Source organism: Cololabis saira, chromosome 19, assembly GCF_033807715.1.
Source record: "Cololabis saira isolate AMF1-May2022 chromosome 19, fColSai1.1, whole genome shotgun sequence".
In the NCBI taxonomy this organism is placed as follows: domain Eukaryota; kingdom Metazoa; phylum Chordata; class Actinopteri; order Beloniformes; family Belonidae; genus Cololabis; species Cololabis saira.
In genome coordinates, this window is record NC_084605.1 from 17,912,089 (window position 1) to 17,926,745 (window position 14,657).

A 14,657-nucleotide genomic window follows, 5' to 3' on the forward strand; every position below is an offset into this window, starting at 1 on the left:
CACTCTTCAGAATCAGAGAATCAGAATACTTTATTGTCAGTGTACCTGGGTACAGTGAGATTTGAAGCAGCATCACCTCTCCAGTGCAAGACAAATATCAGTAGTGCAAACAATAAGAAATATAAAACAATAAGAAATATAAATAATATAAAAAATATAAAAAAAGGTTAAGGTGCATTTGAATCGTTTTTTTTGTTGTTTTTTTTACAGATGACAGTATATACATATGTAGGAATATTGCGGGAGAAGTATTGCACAGTTAAAAAAAACAGTAACGAGGATAATTCACATGTTGTTCAGGGTGATTATGGCTTTGGGGAAAAAACAGTTTTTGAGTCTGTTTGTTTTTGACCTGATGACTCTGCAGCGTCTTCCTGAAGGCAGCAGGTCAAACAGGTCAGAGCCGGGGTGGGAGCTGTCTTTGATGATGTTAGTGGCTCTGCTGAGGCAGCGGGAGGTGTAAATGTCCGTGAGGGGGGGGAGAGGGCAGCCGACAACTCTTGAGAGTTCCCATGGATGACATCACAGAGAATGTATCCAGTTCTTCTTACATGGCTATGCTTGGCTTTTAAATTAATGAGGGTTATGAAAAAAACAAACGTCCTTCAGTTGTTTAACTACGTAGTGAAATTGTACAGGCTTCAACTGCAGGCGGTTATAAGAATAGTGTGTGTGTGACCTCTAAAAGGCAAGAGGGGTCTAGTGAAAGCTAATGGCAAGATGAATGCAGCATGCCATCGGAAAATCATGGAAGATCATTTGCGCATGGGACATAATTGACGTTTCAGTGGGATGATCTTAGGGGTCAAGGCCAAAATAACCCGCTAGTAGTTCCAGAAGAAAAAGGTGGAGGTTCTGCAGTGAACATCAGTCTCTTGATCTCTATATCTTCAAGTCACCTTGGATAGATCTAAAATACCCGACTCATGCAGGACAACCAAAGAATTTCCAGGACTTGGAGGCGTTTTGCAAAGAATAATGGGAACGTGAGGACATATTACAACGACATCATTGCCGCTAAAAGGAGAGATTAAACTTATTCAGATCTAATATGTTCTTGAACAGCTCATTTTTCAGTTAAGACCTACACATGGTTATATATCTTACGTTTTGCCTGCTCCATCCACATTCTCTCCATAAAATAGCATTTTCTGCCACATTATGCAACGTTTTGGGCATGTTGCTTTAAAATGTCCGTGTCCTTTTCCGTATAAATAATAAGTGTAAATAAGCTTTGCCAAGGGCACCAACACAACCCGCAGAACCGATCTGGTCTGGATTTCCTGCTGATGACAGTCTGGTCCTTTCTGTCATTTGTCCAGTTCATATGACCGCGACGCGTTTCCATCTCAGATTCTTCCGAGCTCAGAGACGTCAGCGCCGCTTCTGGAAAAAGTTCATGTAAGGGTTTCTGTTGTAGCCCAGAGAAGTTTAAAGTTTCATTTACAAATGCAATTCAACAGAGTTTACCTTAGTAATAACTTTCTCATGTGGCATAACAGCTGTCCAACTCAGACTTCTTTAGTGGTTTAATTACATCTGCACTGTTGAGGGAAACATATTCAAAGGTTTTGATGATTCAATGGTTTTCTCACACATTCGTTGGCCAAGTGGCGATCGTCTCCCGCTGATCTTACATGGATGCTGCTTCAGTGCCAAATCAATATCACAATCAAATGTTAACATCAACTGTAAGCAATGACTTAATCTTTTGCCTTTTTACCTACATTTACATACTAGTATTAAGTTACTACAAACTTTTTACAGGGAATATATTACAGGTGTGAAAAGAAAGACATAAATATTAAGTCAAAAGAGTTTCTACTGTCTGCAAAGAAGCAGAAGACAAGTAGACCCCTGGTGAGTCCAGCTCTCCGCAGAGTCTTTGGTCTTGAAAAGACGATGCTAAATGGTTTCCCTCCTGAGCGCGCTCTTGTTCTCATAGGTTCTTTTTCCACAAACATCCCGACAGCCAGATTTCTCTACGGTGTGTATCGTCATGTGAGTGTTGAGGTTCGAGTTCTGGCTAAACCGTTTCCCACAAACGCTGCAGACGTACGGCTTCTCCCCCGTGTGGACTCTCATGTGCGTATTACAGTCGATCATTCGACGAAACTTTTTACCACAAACGTCACATTTGAAAGGTTTCTCCCCCGTGTGTACTCTTATGTGCGTCTTCAGATTTGAGTTCTGGCTGAAGCTCTTACCACAGTCGGCACAGATATACGGCTTCTCCCCCGTGTGGACTCTCATGTGCGTATTACAGTCCATCATCCTGCGAAATTTTTTGCCACAAACGTGGCATATAAAAGGCGTTTCTCCAGTGTGGACGATCGCATGTCTCTTAAGGTGCGTACTCTGGCTAAATCTTTTTCCACAATCGCTGCAGCTGAACATTTTCTCTCCCTTGTGAGCTCTCATGTGCGTCTCAAGATCCCCAGATGTGTGAAACGTTTTTACACAAAGTTTGCAGTCAAAAGACTCCTGTGCTCTGTGGATGATGGTGTGCGTAACGAGATGCGTTTCTCGGGCGAAGGTCTTCCCACAGTGGCTGCAGACAAACATTCTCCCTCTGGCGTGCGCTTCCATGTGCCTCTTCAGATTGTAATTGCGGGTAAACTGTTTATCACACTCGGAGCAGCTGAAGGACTTCTTTGGAGCGTGACAACCTGAACTGTTATTTCCTCCAGACTCAGCTGACCTGATCTGCCTCCCTGCATTACCACCGCCTTCAGTTTCAGGCCCAAAATCGGAAGCTTTTTGCCAACAATCGCCATCACTGACTTCAGTCTCCAAAGAGTCTGAACTGTTTCCGTGCATGTCCGGTTCTGAATGACCGTTGGGACGCGTTTTCCTGGTTGGTCCAGGTCCTCCACAACCCCCTCCATCGATTTCCTGCTTCATCCGTTCAACGGAGCTGCTGGTTTGAGTCTCTATGTCCGTGTTGTCTTCAGATTTGACCTGATGCAGCTCGGAGGACTGAGGTTTTTCTTCATCATCCTCATCCTCCTGACTGGTCCAGATTTCATCCTCTTCCACTTTTACAATGAAGGACTCTGGTTCCTGCTGGTTGAAACTGGAGCTCCGGGCCGACTGGGGTTTACTGTGTGGTCCTGAAACACATGCACATTGTTTTTTGACCTTTGTTATGATTTGACGCTATACAAATAAATTGAAATGAATTGAAATTGTATTTTATGGGTATTTGAAAATACAGAAGTGATGGCCCATTTCTTTCTTCTGTGTCAATAATTAATAAAAGATCTGGTCATCCTTAAAATATACAAATTGTGTTATAAGTATCATCATCATCATGATGATGATGATGATGATGATGATGATGATGATGATGTGTTATAAGTACTGTAAAAGGACCAATTGCCTTTATTTGGTCATTTCTTTATTCGGTTACTTCTCTTGTATAAATATTTATGATTTATGTTATTTTAGCACCGAGGAAGAAGGAGAGGAAAAGGTGATATTGTCATGAATACGTTTGTAAATATTTGTTTGAAGTGTTTTTAGATGAATATCTGTTTACTGCAGCTCTTACGGTGTGAAGGAACTTAATAAACTCCTGAACATCAGTTGAAGACTCCCACGTTTCTTTCTGAGGACACTACAAGTACTGTTTATAAGTACTTTACGTTAAGTATAGTATTGAGAATACCAAAGCAGTTTAAAATGTTCATGCAGAAGCTCTGCTCAGTTCAGTTCAGTCTGGCATTCGGCAGGAGGATCCCCCCTTATGATCCAGGTCCTGCTCAAGGTTTTTTCCCTCCTTAAGGGGAGTTTTTCCTTGCCACTGTTTGGCTTAAGGCTTTAAAAGATTTGATGTGAATCTTTGATGGCAAAAATACATTTTTACTTAAGTGCATTTTTTACTTTTACTTTAACTAAAGAAGTTACTTTTATCATAGTATTTTCACATAAGTATCTGTACTTTTACTTAAGTACATATCTCAAGGGGAGTCATCTGAGAACCGTACGGTGAGAAGCGGCTTTATCTGCAAATTTAATGCACTAATCTGCAAATAAACAACAGCTTTATGGTCAAAGATTCATTAAGCAGGATAGTGTGGAAAAATACATTAATACTGCTGAATGGGACAAAGGAACAAACTTTTAAATTCACCCAAGAGATGAATATTAATGATCAAATGTCTGATTTGGGTAATTATACCTAATACGCTGAAGGCACTTCAAGATTTTATTTAATTGACACGTAAAAACTCCTCTAAGGGCCCGATTTACTAAGATCCTAAATAAAGAGTACTAAACTGCGTGTGCACTGAAAAAGTTTGCAAGTGCTGTTGTTGTGTGTTTTGCGGGTGATCAACTAAGATTGCGTGCGCAATTGATAACAGGTGCAAACCTCAGTATTTAAATGAGGTGTTGCGTGTCTTACGGTTTGCGAGCGCAAAATGAAATTTGGCGAGTTGGAGTTAGAGATATTAGTGAAAGAGGCAAATTGTTGTGCCGTATTCAGCACCCCTGCCGTGAAAAGCACCCCCTCGTATATTCAATGATAAGTAGACCAAGAAAAAAAACAACACACTGACACTTCAATATATTTATATATACACACTCACACAAACACATACTTAGGAGTTTATATTATATATATTTACAAATATTATGGAAGACAACACAGTAAGTAGGCTATTAATTAATGACATCAATAACCATTTAAGTGATTTTTGTTATCTGTGACTGTGATTGTGGGAAAGTATGACTATTGTGGAATCCATGAGCGCATTTAAACATGAATCATTAACACAAAACTGGACGCTAAACAGAACGTGACACGGAATGAGAATATCATTTTTGTCAGACGAGGGGGTGCTTTTCACGGCAGGGGTGCTCAATACGGCACAACACCGGGGTATGACAAATGCAGAACAAGTATAAGCGCACAATAAGAAACACTTGTTTCTCCATGAAAACACGTGATTTATTTATTATCACAAATAAAACAATGAATGTGCCTCCTGTGGCAACCTTTTGCTGAATAATACTCGATTTAACATTCAAATAAAATATTTCTCCTTTTGCATGTGGAGAATCCTCACAATAAGTTGAGCCATCCCCATCCCAGTCCTCAAATCAGGCACCAACAAGCATTGGTGCGTAATGCTGGGCAGATTAGCACCTTCCTTTCGAACGTATTAAATACAGACGCAATCACAATCCCCGCAAAAACTTTCAGGCTTGGTAAATCTCATTGCGCGTGGTAAATGGACATATTTGCATTTTCCCCTCCCAGTATTTAGCGATTTCTGGCGGGTACGCCCCATATTGATTATTCATCAGGGCAAAAGTACTAAATGAATAGCGTGTGCTATTTTGCTCATTTGAGAGGCGCAGTCCTCTTTGCACGCTGTTTGTAGATCAGCTTGCACATTGGTTTGGGGGTGATGTCAAGTTTGCACACGTTTTTACGCACGCAAACCTTTAGTAAATCAGGCCCTAAGTGTTTGGGAAATGCTATTGGCTGTTTTTATTACTGTTTTTTTTCCCCCTTGAATTTATGTTTTAATTGAAGTTAAGTAACGTTTTTTTTTGTCATGAAACGGTGCTCTGTATTAAGCAGGTATCCCTGAGGCCTTTTGTTAGTATTAATAGACATTTTTATCGCAAGATTATTCAAACACTTGGCGAATGCTGCTGTTTGGACAGAATATTTTTCTTTTTGTAAACTTTTCAGGTCTTTAAAACAGCGAGGATCAGTTCTGGTCATGGTGATCTATGAGTCCCAGGGTGAGCTGATATGCTATAATCTGGACAAGCATGTTTCACTTACTGAGGTCTTTCCTGTCTCCTGTCTTCAGCAGCTCTGATGTGGATCCTGCAGGTCTGGGGGCCACCAAACCGAGTCCTCTGGGTTCATCTGGCCCAACACTCCTGTGAAGCATCCCCGCTCCACTTCACCCTCAGTTCACAGCTCAGAGATGTATCTGCATGTTCTTCAGAATTTAGGGGATACAATTAGGTCCAGAAGTATTTGGAAAAAAATGAGAGGTATTTCAAGCAATATTTCTGTGTAAACAGAGTTGAACTGAATTCAAGGACATGTGGTTGTTTGGTGACGGGGTATCATTTATTGTGGTTATTTGTATATATGGTCTAAATAGATATTGGGTGAAAAAATGTAAGTTTTTGTCTGTGATAATTCATCTTATAGCCATCAACTACAACACGTTTCGTTGACTCAGAGCAGGAAAAAGCCCCATTTCTTTGGTAATACTTCCTCAAGGAGGCTGAGCGTTACAGGCTGAAAAAAGAAAATTTAAGTCAAAGAGAGGGACAAATATAAAACTGAAGAGTGGCCTGGTGCATCCTTAAAGGAAAGGAAGCACTGGCAAACTGAGCAACTCAAAAAATATTGAAGAACAATCAAGAAATGCCTTAAAGAAGGTAAATACAGAGAGTTTACAAGAACCACACCTCTGGACACGTTCAGGAACAGGAAAGACACCTAAAAGAAAATTGTTGGTACATGGTATCAGAGGGATGGAAGAGAAAAGTCTGGAGAAGGAAAAGAGCAACTCATGGTCCACAGCGAACACATCCATGGTTGCCAAGGCCACTTTTTTAGGAGACTTTGGGCTCTTCCTTTTTTCAGGTTGCGTTTTTAGGAGATTGTTTTTTCGGAGTCGTGGCTTATTGTGGGCTTGGTTGTATCTGCCATTCGTCCTTGGGGCTCAGTCGCAAGGACAGTCTGCTACATCTTTACATCTCTGACTGAATCGTCATTGACTTGCTTTACGTGACCGCCTTCAAAATGTTACCAAAGTTTAGGATCGGAAAAACGTAGTGTTTTCATCATTCAAATCCCCGACTGAAAGCAAGTCTTTATCAATTTGTTACACATTTGCAAACTTCTAATGAAATGCTTTTTATAACTATGTTTATGTTCAGTTCGAAGGTTGGTTCGCTATTCACCACACTTTCTACTTTCAATTTTATAAATTAATTCCATAATTTTAATGGACAACAAGTTGAATTCAGCTTTTAGGGCCAGGTTAAATGATTGAGGCCACAGGTCTTCATGTTACTTCCCATGTCCATTTAATATAAATAGCAATAAATTCAGGTATTGCTTGTTTTCAGAGGTCCAGTTGCTTATTCTCCTTTTGAGATCTGGCAACCCCTGACCACATCCTGTGTCAGACGCAGTGGAGGAGGTGTCTGGGTTCACTGGTGTTTATTGATTAAAAGAAGGCAAATAAACTGAATATTCTTCTGTGATTGGGTCGGTCGCCAGATATCAACACAGCAGTGCAACTTTTTTGTAGTTTTACTGATAAAAAAATAAGTTATATTTACATTTACATCACTGAAGCCCCTGAAAATTGAGGTATTTTGCTTAAAATAGTTGTAATTCCTAAATGGTAAATGGCATATTTCAATCAAACCACTTAAATTAAAGCTGACAGTCTACACGTTGACCACGTGTTTATTGTTTAACTTCCAATCTATTGAGTTGGCTTTGAAAGGAGACTTGGGGGCATTATGTAATTGTCCAAATACTTCTCAGCTTGAATCTTCTGTTTTTGTTGCACTGCTGTCAAGTGAGACGAGGACAAAACGATTTATTGTGTTGATGAATGTTACATTGCTGGATTCAATTACCTGTCCAGCAGAAAGACATCAAACTCCGGCGTCACTCCGGAAATATTTGACGTTCATCGGTGATTTTCAGCCACAAAAGCAACATCTATCCATCTTTCTGCCTCCGTCTTTCTCCTTTTCGTTTGTCAGCGAGGAGGATTTATGCCTCATTTAAATGTCTTGAACTTTTCACAACGCAAACGTGTTTTTCAGCGGCAGAAATTGTTCTTAAATGAAACATTCGTGAAAACCGAAAACAAGCGACAAAAAAATCAAAACAAGAGACCATGCAAGAGACGGCAGCGTTGACAGGCTCGGGTGGGTCACTATTTAGTTCCCCCTTGCAACACAGTGCAACAACAGTTCCTAGCCCGCTACTTTACGAGGGCCCTCTGAGACACATTAGGAAACAATATAAGCATTCATTTACTGACTGATTGAATATATAAAACTCTAAGAAGATGTAATCCTCAAATTAATGTCAGAAGGCAAATGGACTTCTCTTTCTTGGTTCTTGAAGACGTTTCACCTTCCGAGCAAAAGCTTTTGTCAGCTCAAAGTGTCTTAAGCAGTAGTCGAGTTGAGGGGGTATGAGGGGGGATGGCATCCCCCCTGAAATAAAAACAGGTCCAAATCATCCCCCCTGTAAAACTGCAATCCCCCCTTTCCATCCCTTATGTCATTTCATCAATGAATGTGGTATTACTGCTATTTCAACATTTAGAGTCATCACCAGAAAAATAACACCAGAAAAATAACTTATTTGACAATTTTCACCTGTTTCAAGTAAATTTTCACTTGAAATAAGTAGGAAAATCTGCCAGTGGGATTTAGCTTATTACAAGCAAAAAATATCTTGTTCCACTGGCAGATTTTTCTACTTATTTCAAGTGAAAATCTACTTGAAACCCGTGAAAATTGTTGTTTTTTCCAGTGATGAGTCTTGTTTTAAGTGTAATGACATTTTTTTACTAAAATGAGACAATTTAACTAGAAATAAGACGGCAACAACTTAAAACGAAAGATATTATAAATCAACAATGTGGCTCTTTGTTTCATGCTGCAGCAACCAGGGAACTACGAAGCTGTTTGTTAGATGCAGTGTAAATGTAACTAACGTGTAACTAACGTAATGCAATTAACGGCAAAGAAACAGCGACCAATCAGGTGAAAGAACGAACTTCCGGTTGTTGGGCGAGTATAAATATCTCCGCCCAACGGTTCCAGTCACAGTTGCCATAGAGACGCTTTAAAGTCTGTCTGCGTAGCGAAACTTTTATCTACTTGCCTTTTTTCCACCTTAATACAGCAAACATGGTAAGTGTTTCTTAATTGTCAGGTTTATTTCGATTCAAAAGTTGAAACTTTCTCACCTCGTGTCAATTTCTTTGTTAAAATGCGTCATCAATTTTTCTTTGACATTGAGTCTGATTATAACGTAATGTAAAATTAAATTTCTCTGCTGTTAAACAGGGTTCGTGTTTGATACAGAGATGGATGCTTTTCTTTTCATGTATTTTTTTAAACCAACACCCAAAAGGCCAAAGCCTAAATTTCAGTTTAGTCATGAGAACTTTCCTACGGAAATGTATTACATTCACTTGAGAAAAAACAAATTGCTCTGTTTTTCTGAATTAACGATATAACATTTTAATGGAAAAGAAAATCTGCTGTTTTTCCTCACTCGGCGAGACGCCTTCAAAATAAAAGCACTAAATATCTGTCTGCTTAAAACATAACAAATAAAAGCCTGGCTTTAAAGAACGTTAATGAGAAAACATAAAACACATTTATAGAAATACTCTACTCATTTTAAAGGCCATTTACATTATTAACTTATTAACGTTCTTTAAAGCCAGGCTTTTATTTTATTATGTATTAAGCAGACAGCTATTTAGTGCTTTTATTTTGAAGGCGTCTCGCCGAGACCTTGTAAACATCCAGCGCTTCGGACTTTAACGGTTAAAGTTTAACGGTTAAAGTTTAACGGTTAAGGTTTAACGTTAAAGTTTAACGGTTAAAGTTTACCGGTTAAAGTTTAACGGTTAAAGTTTACCGGTTAAAGTTTACCGGTTAAAGTTTAACGTTAAAGTTTACCGGTTAAAGTTTACCGGTTAAAGTTTACCGGTTAAAGTTTACCGGTTAAAGTTTACCGGTTAAGGTTTACCGGTTAAAGTTTAACGGTTAAAGTTTACCGGTTAAAGTTTAACGGTTAAAGTTTATCGGTTAGAGTTTAACGGTTAAAGTTTAACGGTTAAGGTTTACCGGTTTACCGGTTAAAGTTTAACGGTTAAAGTTTAACGGTTAAAGTTTACCGGTTAAAGTTTAACGGTTAAAGTTTAACGTTAAAGTTTAACGTTAAAGTTTAACGGTTAAAGGTTAAAGTTTAACGTTAAAGTTTACCGGTTAAAGTTTACCGGTTAAAGTTTAACAGTTAAAGTTTACCGGTTAAGGTTTACTGGTTAAGGTTTACCGGTTAAAGTTTACCGGTTAAAGTTTACCGGTTAAGGTTTATCGGTTAAAGTTTACCGGTTAAAGTTTAACGGTTAAAGTTTACCGGTTAAAGTTTACCGGTTAAAGTTTACCGGTTAAAGTTTAACGGTTAAAGTTTAACGGTTAAAGTTTACCGGTTAAAGTTTAACGGTTAAAGTTTACCGGTTAAAGTTTAACGGTTAAAGTTTAACGGTTAAAGTTTACCGGTTAAAGTTTAACGGTTAAAGTTTAATGGTTAAGGTTTAACGTTAAAGTTTAACGGTTAAAGTTTAATGGTTAAGGTTTAACGTTAAAGTTTAACGGTTAAAGTTTAACGGTTAAAGTTTACCGGTTAAAGTTTACCGGTTAAAGTTTAACGGTTAAAGTTGAATGGTTAAGGTTTAACGTTAAAGTTTAACGGTTAAGGTTTAACGTTAAAGTTTAACGGTTAAAGTTTAACGGTTAAAGTTTACCGGTTAAAGTTTAACGGTTAAAGTTTAACGGTTAAAGTTTAATGGTTAAGGTTTAACGTTAAAGTTTAAGGTTAAAGTTTACCGGTTAAAGTTTAACGGCAGTAGAAAGTGTCTTGATGCTAAAGTGAAGCCTAACTGACACAAAAAGCACCTGCTGATAAAAGAGGCACAAGGTTTGTTTTGTTTGCTACTCCAGCAGATCAGAATGGGCTTTCCGTCTGAACATCCGCAAAGTCCTGAGGTTTAACAATACCATCTATATAACTTAAAGACAAGAGTATCTCCTAATGTTTCAAACCAAAATAAAACTGGATTAAACTGGACAGGAACATGTTTGCTTCCATGAAATCGAGCTCTCAAGTGAATGAAGCTTCTTGCAAGTTTTGAGGAAAAACAGAGCAGATTTATTTTTTTAAATAAAATGTTATCTCGTTAATTCAGAAAACAGCAATTTTTTTTTTATATATATATATATGTGTGTGTGTGTGTGTGTATAATTTTTTTTATAGTTAAATTTTTTGCGTATAATCTTTTAATTTTATATTTTAATTTAATTTTTTTTAATATATTGTATGTATATTTTTTCTTTTTATAGAAATTTAAATTTTTTGCGTATAATCTTTCAGTCTAAAGTGTTTCTCTTGTCTTCTCCTGAAATTCCCAGCGTGAGTGTATCTCGGTGCACGTGGGCCAGGCCGGTGTTCAGATTGGAAATGCATGCTGGGAGCTTTACTGCCTGGAGCACGGCATCCAGCCGGACGGACAGACCCGAAGTGACAAGACAGTCGGCGGAGGAGACGACTCCTTCAACACCTTCTTCAGTGAAACTGGAGCTGGAAAACACGTGCCGAGAGCCGTCTTTGTGGACCTGGAGCCCACCGTCATCGGTGATGATCAGTTCTGCTGCTTTTCAGTCTGAGCAGATCACATTTTAATGATTTGAAACTGCTGACCAGGGGTGAAAGTAGGATAAAGTTCTTGTAGGAACTAACCCCTCCCCACGGGCCCAACCTCAGACACAAATTCAATTTTACAATTTTAAAATAAATTACTATTATGAATTAAGACACAGAGCATAACTTATTGGAAAACATTTACAGAACAGAACATAACAGAATTATTGTGAACAAATCTGAAGGATTGGTGGCCATCAATATGCATTGTCCCATCTGTAGAGCCTGTACCAATAGGCTATACTGCAGGGTATAGGTTTTTTGTTATGACGCGTGCTTCAAACTGATTCAAAGGCTCAGACTTAGGATCCGGGTCGGATATGCCAATCCATTTATTCCGTATGCAGCAGCAGTCAAAGCAAACATAATTCCACTGTTTAAACTTAACATAAACTTGTGAGTGACAGAACGCCTTTGCACGTCTTGCCCTCCTTGCACGTCTTGCACGGTCGAAAACTGTTTGTCTTCCCCCTGTCCCACCTGAGTGCAATCATCACCCAGGAAGGTAATAATAGTTACCATGACAACCACCCACCAAGACTGATTGACAGGCTAAACATGACGTCACCATAAGGGGGATGACAATTCATATTCAGTTTAAATGAATAAAACAAAATAAATCAAAATATTTTGGCTCCAACACCATCTAAATAATTATATATATATTTTTTTTTGGCCTTTGTCCCCCCCTCTCTTTCAGATGAGGTGCGGTCGGGGACCTACCGTCAGCTGTTCCACCCCGAGCAGCTGATCACTGGCAAGGAGGATGCTGCCAACAACTACGCCCGCGGACACTACACCATCGGGAAAGAAATCATAGACCTGGTTCTGGACCGGATCCGGAAACTGGTGAGTTCCCCTCAAACGGTTTTCACCTCCAAGGCATCGACTGTTTCCTCACGGTTTTCTCTGTGGACAGGCGGACCAGTGCACCGGCCTGCAGGGCTTCCTGGTGTTCCACAGCTTCGGCGGGGGCACCGGCTCTGGTTTCACCTCCCTGCTGATGGAGCGTCTGTCCGTGGACTACGGCAAGAAGTCCAAGCTGGAGTTCTCCATCTACCCGGCCCCCCAGGTGTCCACGGCGGTGGTGGAGCCGTACAACTCCATCCTGACCACCCACACCACCCTGGAGCACTCCGACTGTGCCTTCATGGTGGACAACGAGGCCATCTACGACATCTGCCGCAGGAACCTGGACATCGAGCGTCCCACCTACACCAACCTGAACCGACTCATCAGTCAGATCGTGTCCTCCATCACCGCCTCCCTCCGCTTCGCCGGCGCCCTCAACGTGGATCTGACGGAGTTCCAGACCAACCTGGTGCCGTATCCCCGGATCCACTTCCCTCTGGCCACCTACGCCCCCGTCATCTCGGCGGAGAAGGCCTACCACGAGCAGCTGACCGTAGCTGAGATCACCAACGCCTGCTTCGAGCCGGCCAACCAGATGGTGAAGTGCGACCCTCGCCACGGCAAGTACATGGCCTGCTGCCTGCTGTACCGCGGAGACGTGGTGCCCAAAGACGTCAACGCCGCCATAGCAACCATCAAAACCAAGCGCAGCATCCAGTTCGTGGACTGGTGCCCCACCGGCTTCAAGGTGGGCATCAACTACCAGCCCCCCACCGTGGTTCCCGGGGGAGACCTGGCCAAGGTGCAGAGGGCTTTGTGCATGCTGAGCAACACCACCGCCATCGCCGAGGCCTGGGCTCGGCTCAACCACAAGTTTGACCTGATGTACGCCAAGCGGGCCTTCGTCCACTGGTACGTGGGGGAGGGGATGGAGGAGGGGGAGTTCTCCGAGGCCCGGGAGGACATGGCGGCTCTGGAGAAGGATTACGAGGAGGTGGGAGTTGACAGCGTTGATGATGGAGGAGAGGAAGAGGCAGGGGAATATTAAGACGTAAGCAGCAGCGTCGGAAAGGAGAATGAAAGAGGAGAATTAGATCCCTTGAACATCCGTCAGCCAGTTCTCAAGTTTTGTGTTCATGACGGAAATGCAGTTGATGTTTGTTTGTGTTCATGACGGAAATGCAGTTGATGTCTGTTTGTTTGAGTTTGGCATCTGAAATGTGTTAAATCTGGAAATCTAGATTAAAGTGAATTTGTCAATGTTTCACTTTTAAGCTCATTCACGCAAGTGCTGAAATGCTACCGTTTTATAGTAGCAGCTTTTAGGGGGGGGGTCTGACACTTGACTCCACCCTCTCTGTAGGCTCATAAATCAGTGTCATATTTAACAAAACTCACTTTAGTCCCCCTTCAAAATCTGAAATCAGTTAACCTTTCACTGATTTCTGCTGCAGATCTAACTGTAACTTTCACATTGGATTAATGAAGGCAGAAATACACACTTTTGTGAAAAATTTACCATTTTATGAAGTGGGAATTTATTTTTTTTATTGTTGTTCACCTCGTCAGCGCAAACTCAAACTGTCCCAGAAAGGAGAACAAAGGTCAGATTAATTACACTTGGATGAACCCTCAGCAGCAGGTGATGAAGCTTTTTTTTTCCCCTGATGGAAGACACCAAGGATGGATTCTCAACATCTGACCCCACCAGGAGTTTGTTCCTCGTTTCATCTTTGCTCAAGTAATTAACACAGATCATCCTTTTTCTATTAAAAAGGCACAATAGTTCTGGTCCAAATCCAGGGTCAACCATCGCCTAAAACTGGACAAACCCCCGGTGACGTCACTCAGGCTTTAAGAGTCCTTTTGAAGCCTGTTTTTCTCTTTTTGTCACTGAAGGTGCAATGTTGATAGAAACTGAGATCACCAAAATCTCAGATCATCTAAAAAATATCCAGGACGTGCAGACCTTTGAACCAGATCTAACAAGCCCACTTTAACTCATTTACCGCGGATTAAATATTTAATCCAGACAAGAGTAACACACATGAACATCCTCACAATCACAAGCTGTATACAGCTTGTGATTGTGAGGATGTATACAGCTTTTCCTGTGAAGCAGTCAGTGCAACAGACAAAGCACAAATATGCATGGACCAGTACTGAGTTAACTTCTCACTACAAGATTCTACACAGTACCAAAGCTGTTCATATTCATTATCACCCCAACACTGAGATGTGAAGTGCAATGGAGTGTAACGTTTGACACAAAGTACTTGTCGGTGGGACCCAG

The 14,657-nt window shown here is 40.7% G+C and overlaps 2 protein-coding genes across 4 annotated transcripts; one reads left to right on the forward strand and one right to left on the reverse strand.

Annotated features, from left to right (window-relative positions):
• Positions 1 to 1,107: 1,107 nt before the first annotated feature.
• Positions 1,108 to 3,281, reverse strand: LOC133419638 (zinc finger protein 239-like). 3 transcript variants are annotated; one of them, XR_009770550.1, is made up of 3 exons: positions 2,208 to 3,281; positions 1,471 to 1,544; positions 1,108 to 1,386 (listed from the first exon to the last, which is right to left on the reverse strand). XR_009770550.1 is itself a non-coding variant. In XM_061708959.1 (2 exons), exons 1-2 carry the CDS (start codon positions 2,902 to 2,904, stop codon positions 1,534 to 1,536), a joined length of 708 nt encoding a protein of 235 aa, XP_061564943.1. In that variant the 5' UTR covers positions 2,905 to 3,281; the 3' UTR covers positions 1,108 to 1,533. The 3 variants fall into 3 exon arrangements, 2 of the variants coding, with proteins under 2 accessions (XP_061564943.1, XP_061564942.1); XM_061708959.1 differs by having other exon boundaries at positions 1,108 to 1,544; XM_061708958.1 differs by lacking the exons at positions 1,108 to 1,386; positions 1,471 to 1,544 and having other exon boundaries at positions 1,582 to 3,281.
• Positions 3,282 to 8,887: 5,606 nt separating this feature from the next.
• On the forward strand, positions 8,888 to 13,412 carry LOC133419546 (tubulin alpha-1B chain-like). Its single transcript, XM_061708764.1, has 4 exons — positions 8,888 to 8,931; positions 11,224 to 11,446; positions 12,213 to 12,361; positions 12,432 to 13,412. The coding sequence occupies exons 1-4, from the start codon at positions 8,929 to 8,931 to the stop codon at positions 13,410 to 13,412; spliced, it is 1,356 nt and encodes a 451-aa protein (XP_061564748.1). The 5' UTR covers positions 8,888 to 8,928.
• The last annotated feature ends 1,245 nt before the right edge of the window (positions 13,413 to 14,657 follow it).

What these genes read in the sequence shown, in the direction of transcription:
- LOC133419546 (XM_061708764.1), top strand. An exon ending in CCTGGAGCCCACCGTCATCG is followed by an intron (nt 11,447 to 12,212) that starts GTGATGATCAGT and finishes CCTCTCTTTCAG; the next exon opens with ATGAGGTGCGGTCGGGGACC. An exon ending in TGGACCGGATCCGGAAACTG is followed by an intron (nt 12,362 to 12,431) that starts GTGAGTTCCCCT and finishes CTCTGTGGACAG; the next exon opens with GCGGACCAGTGCACCGGCCT.
- LOC133419638 (XM_061708958.1), bottom strand. Translation starts at nt 2,904, where the DNA reads ATGAAGCAGGAAATCGATGGAGGGGGTTGTGGAGGACCTGGACCAACC.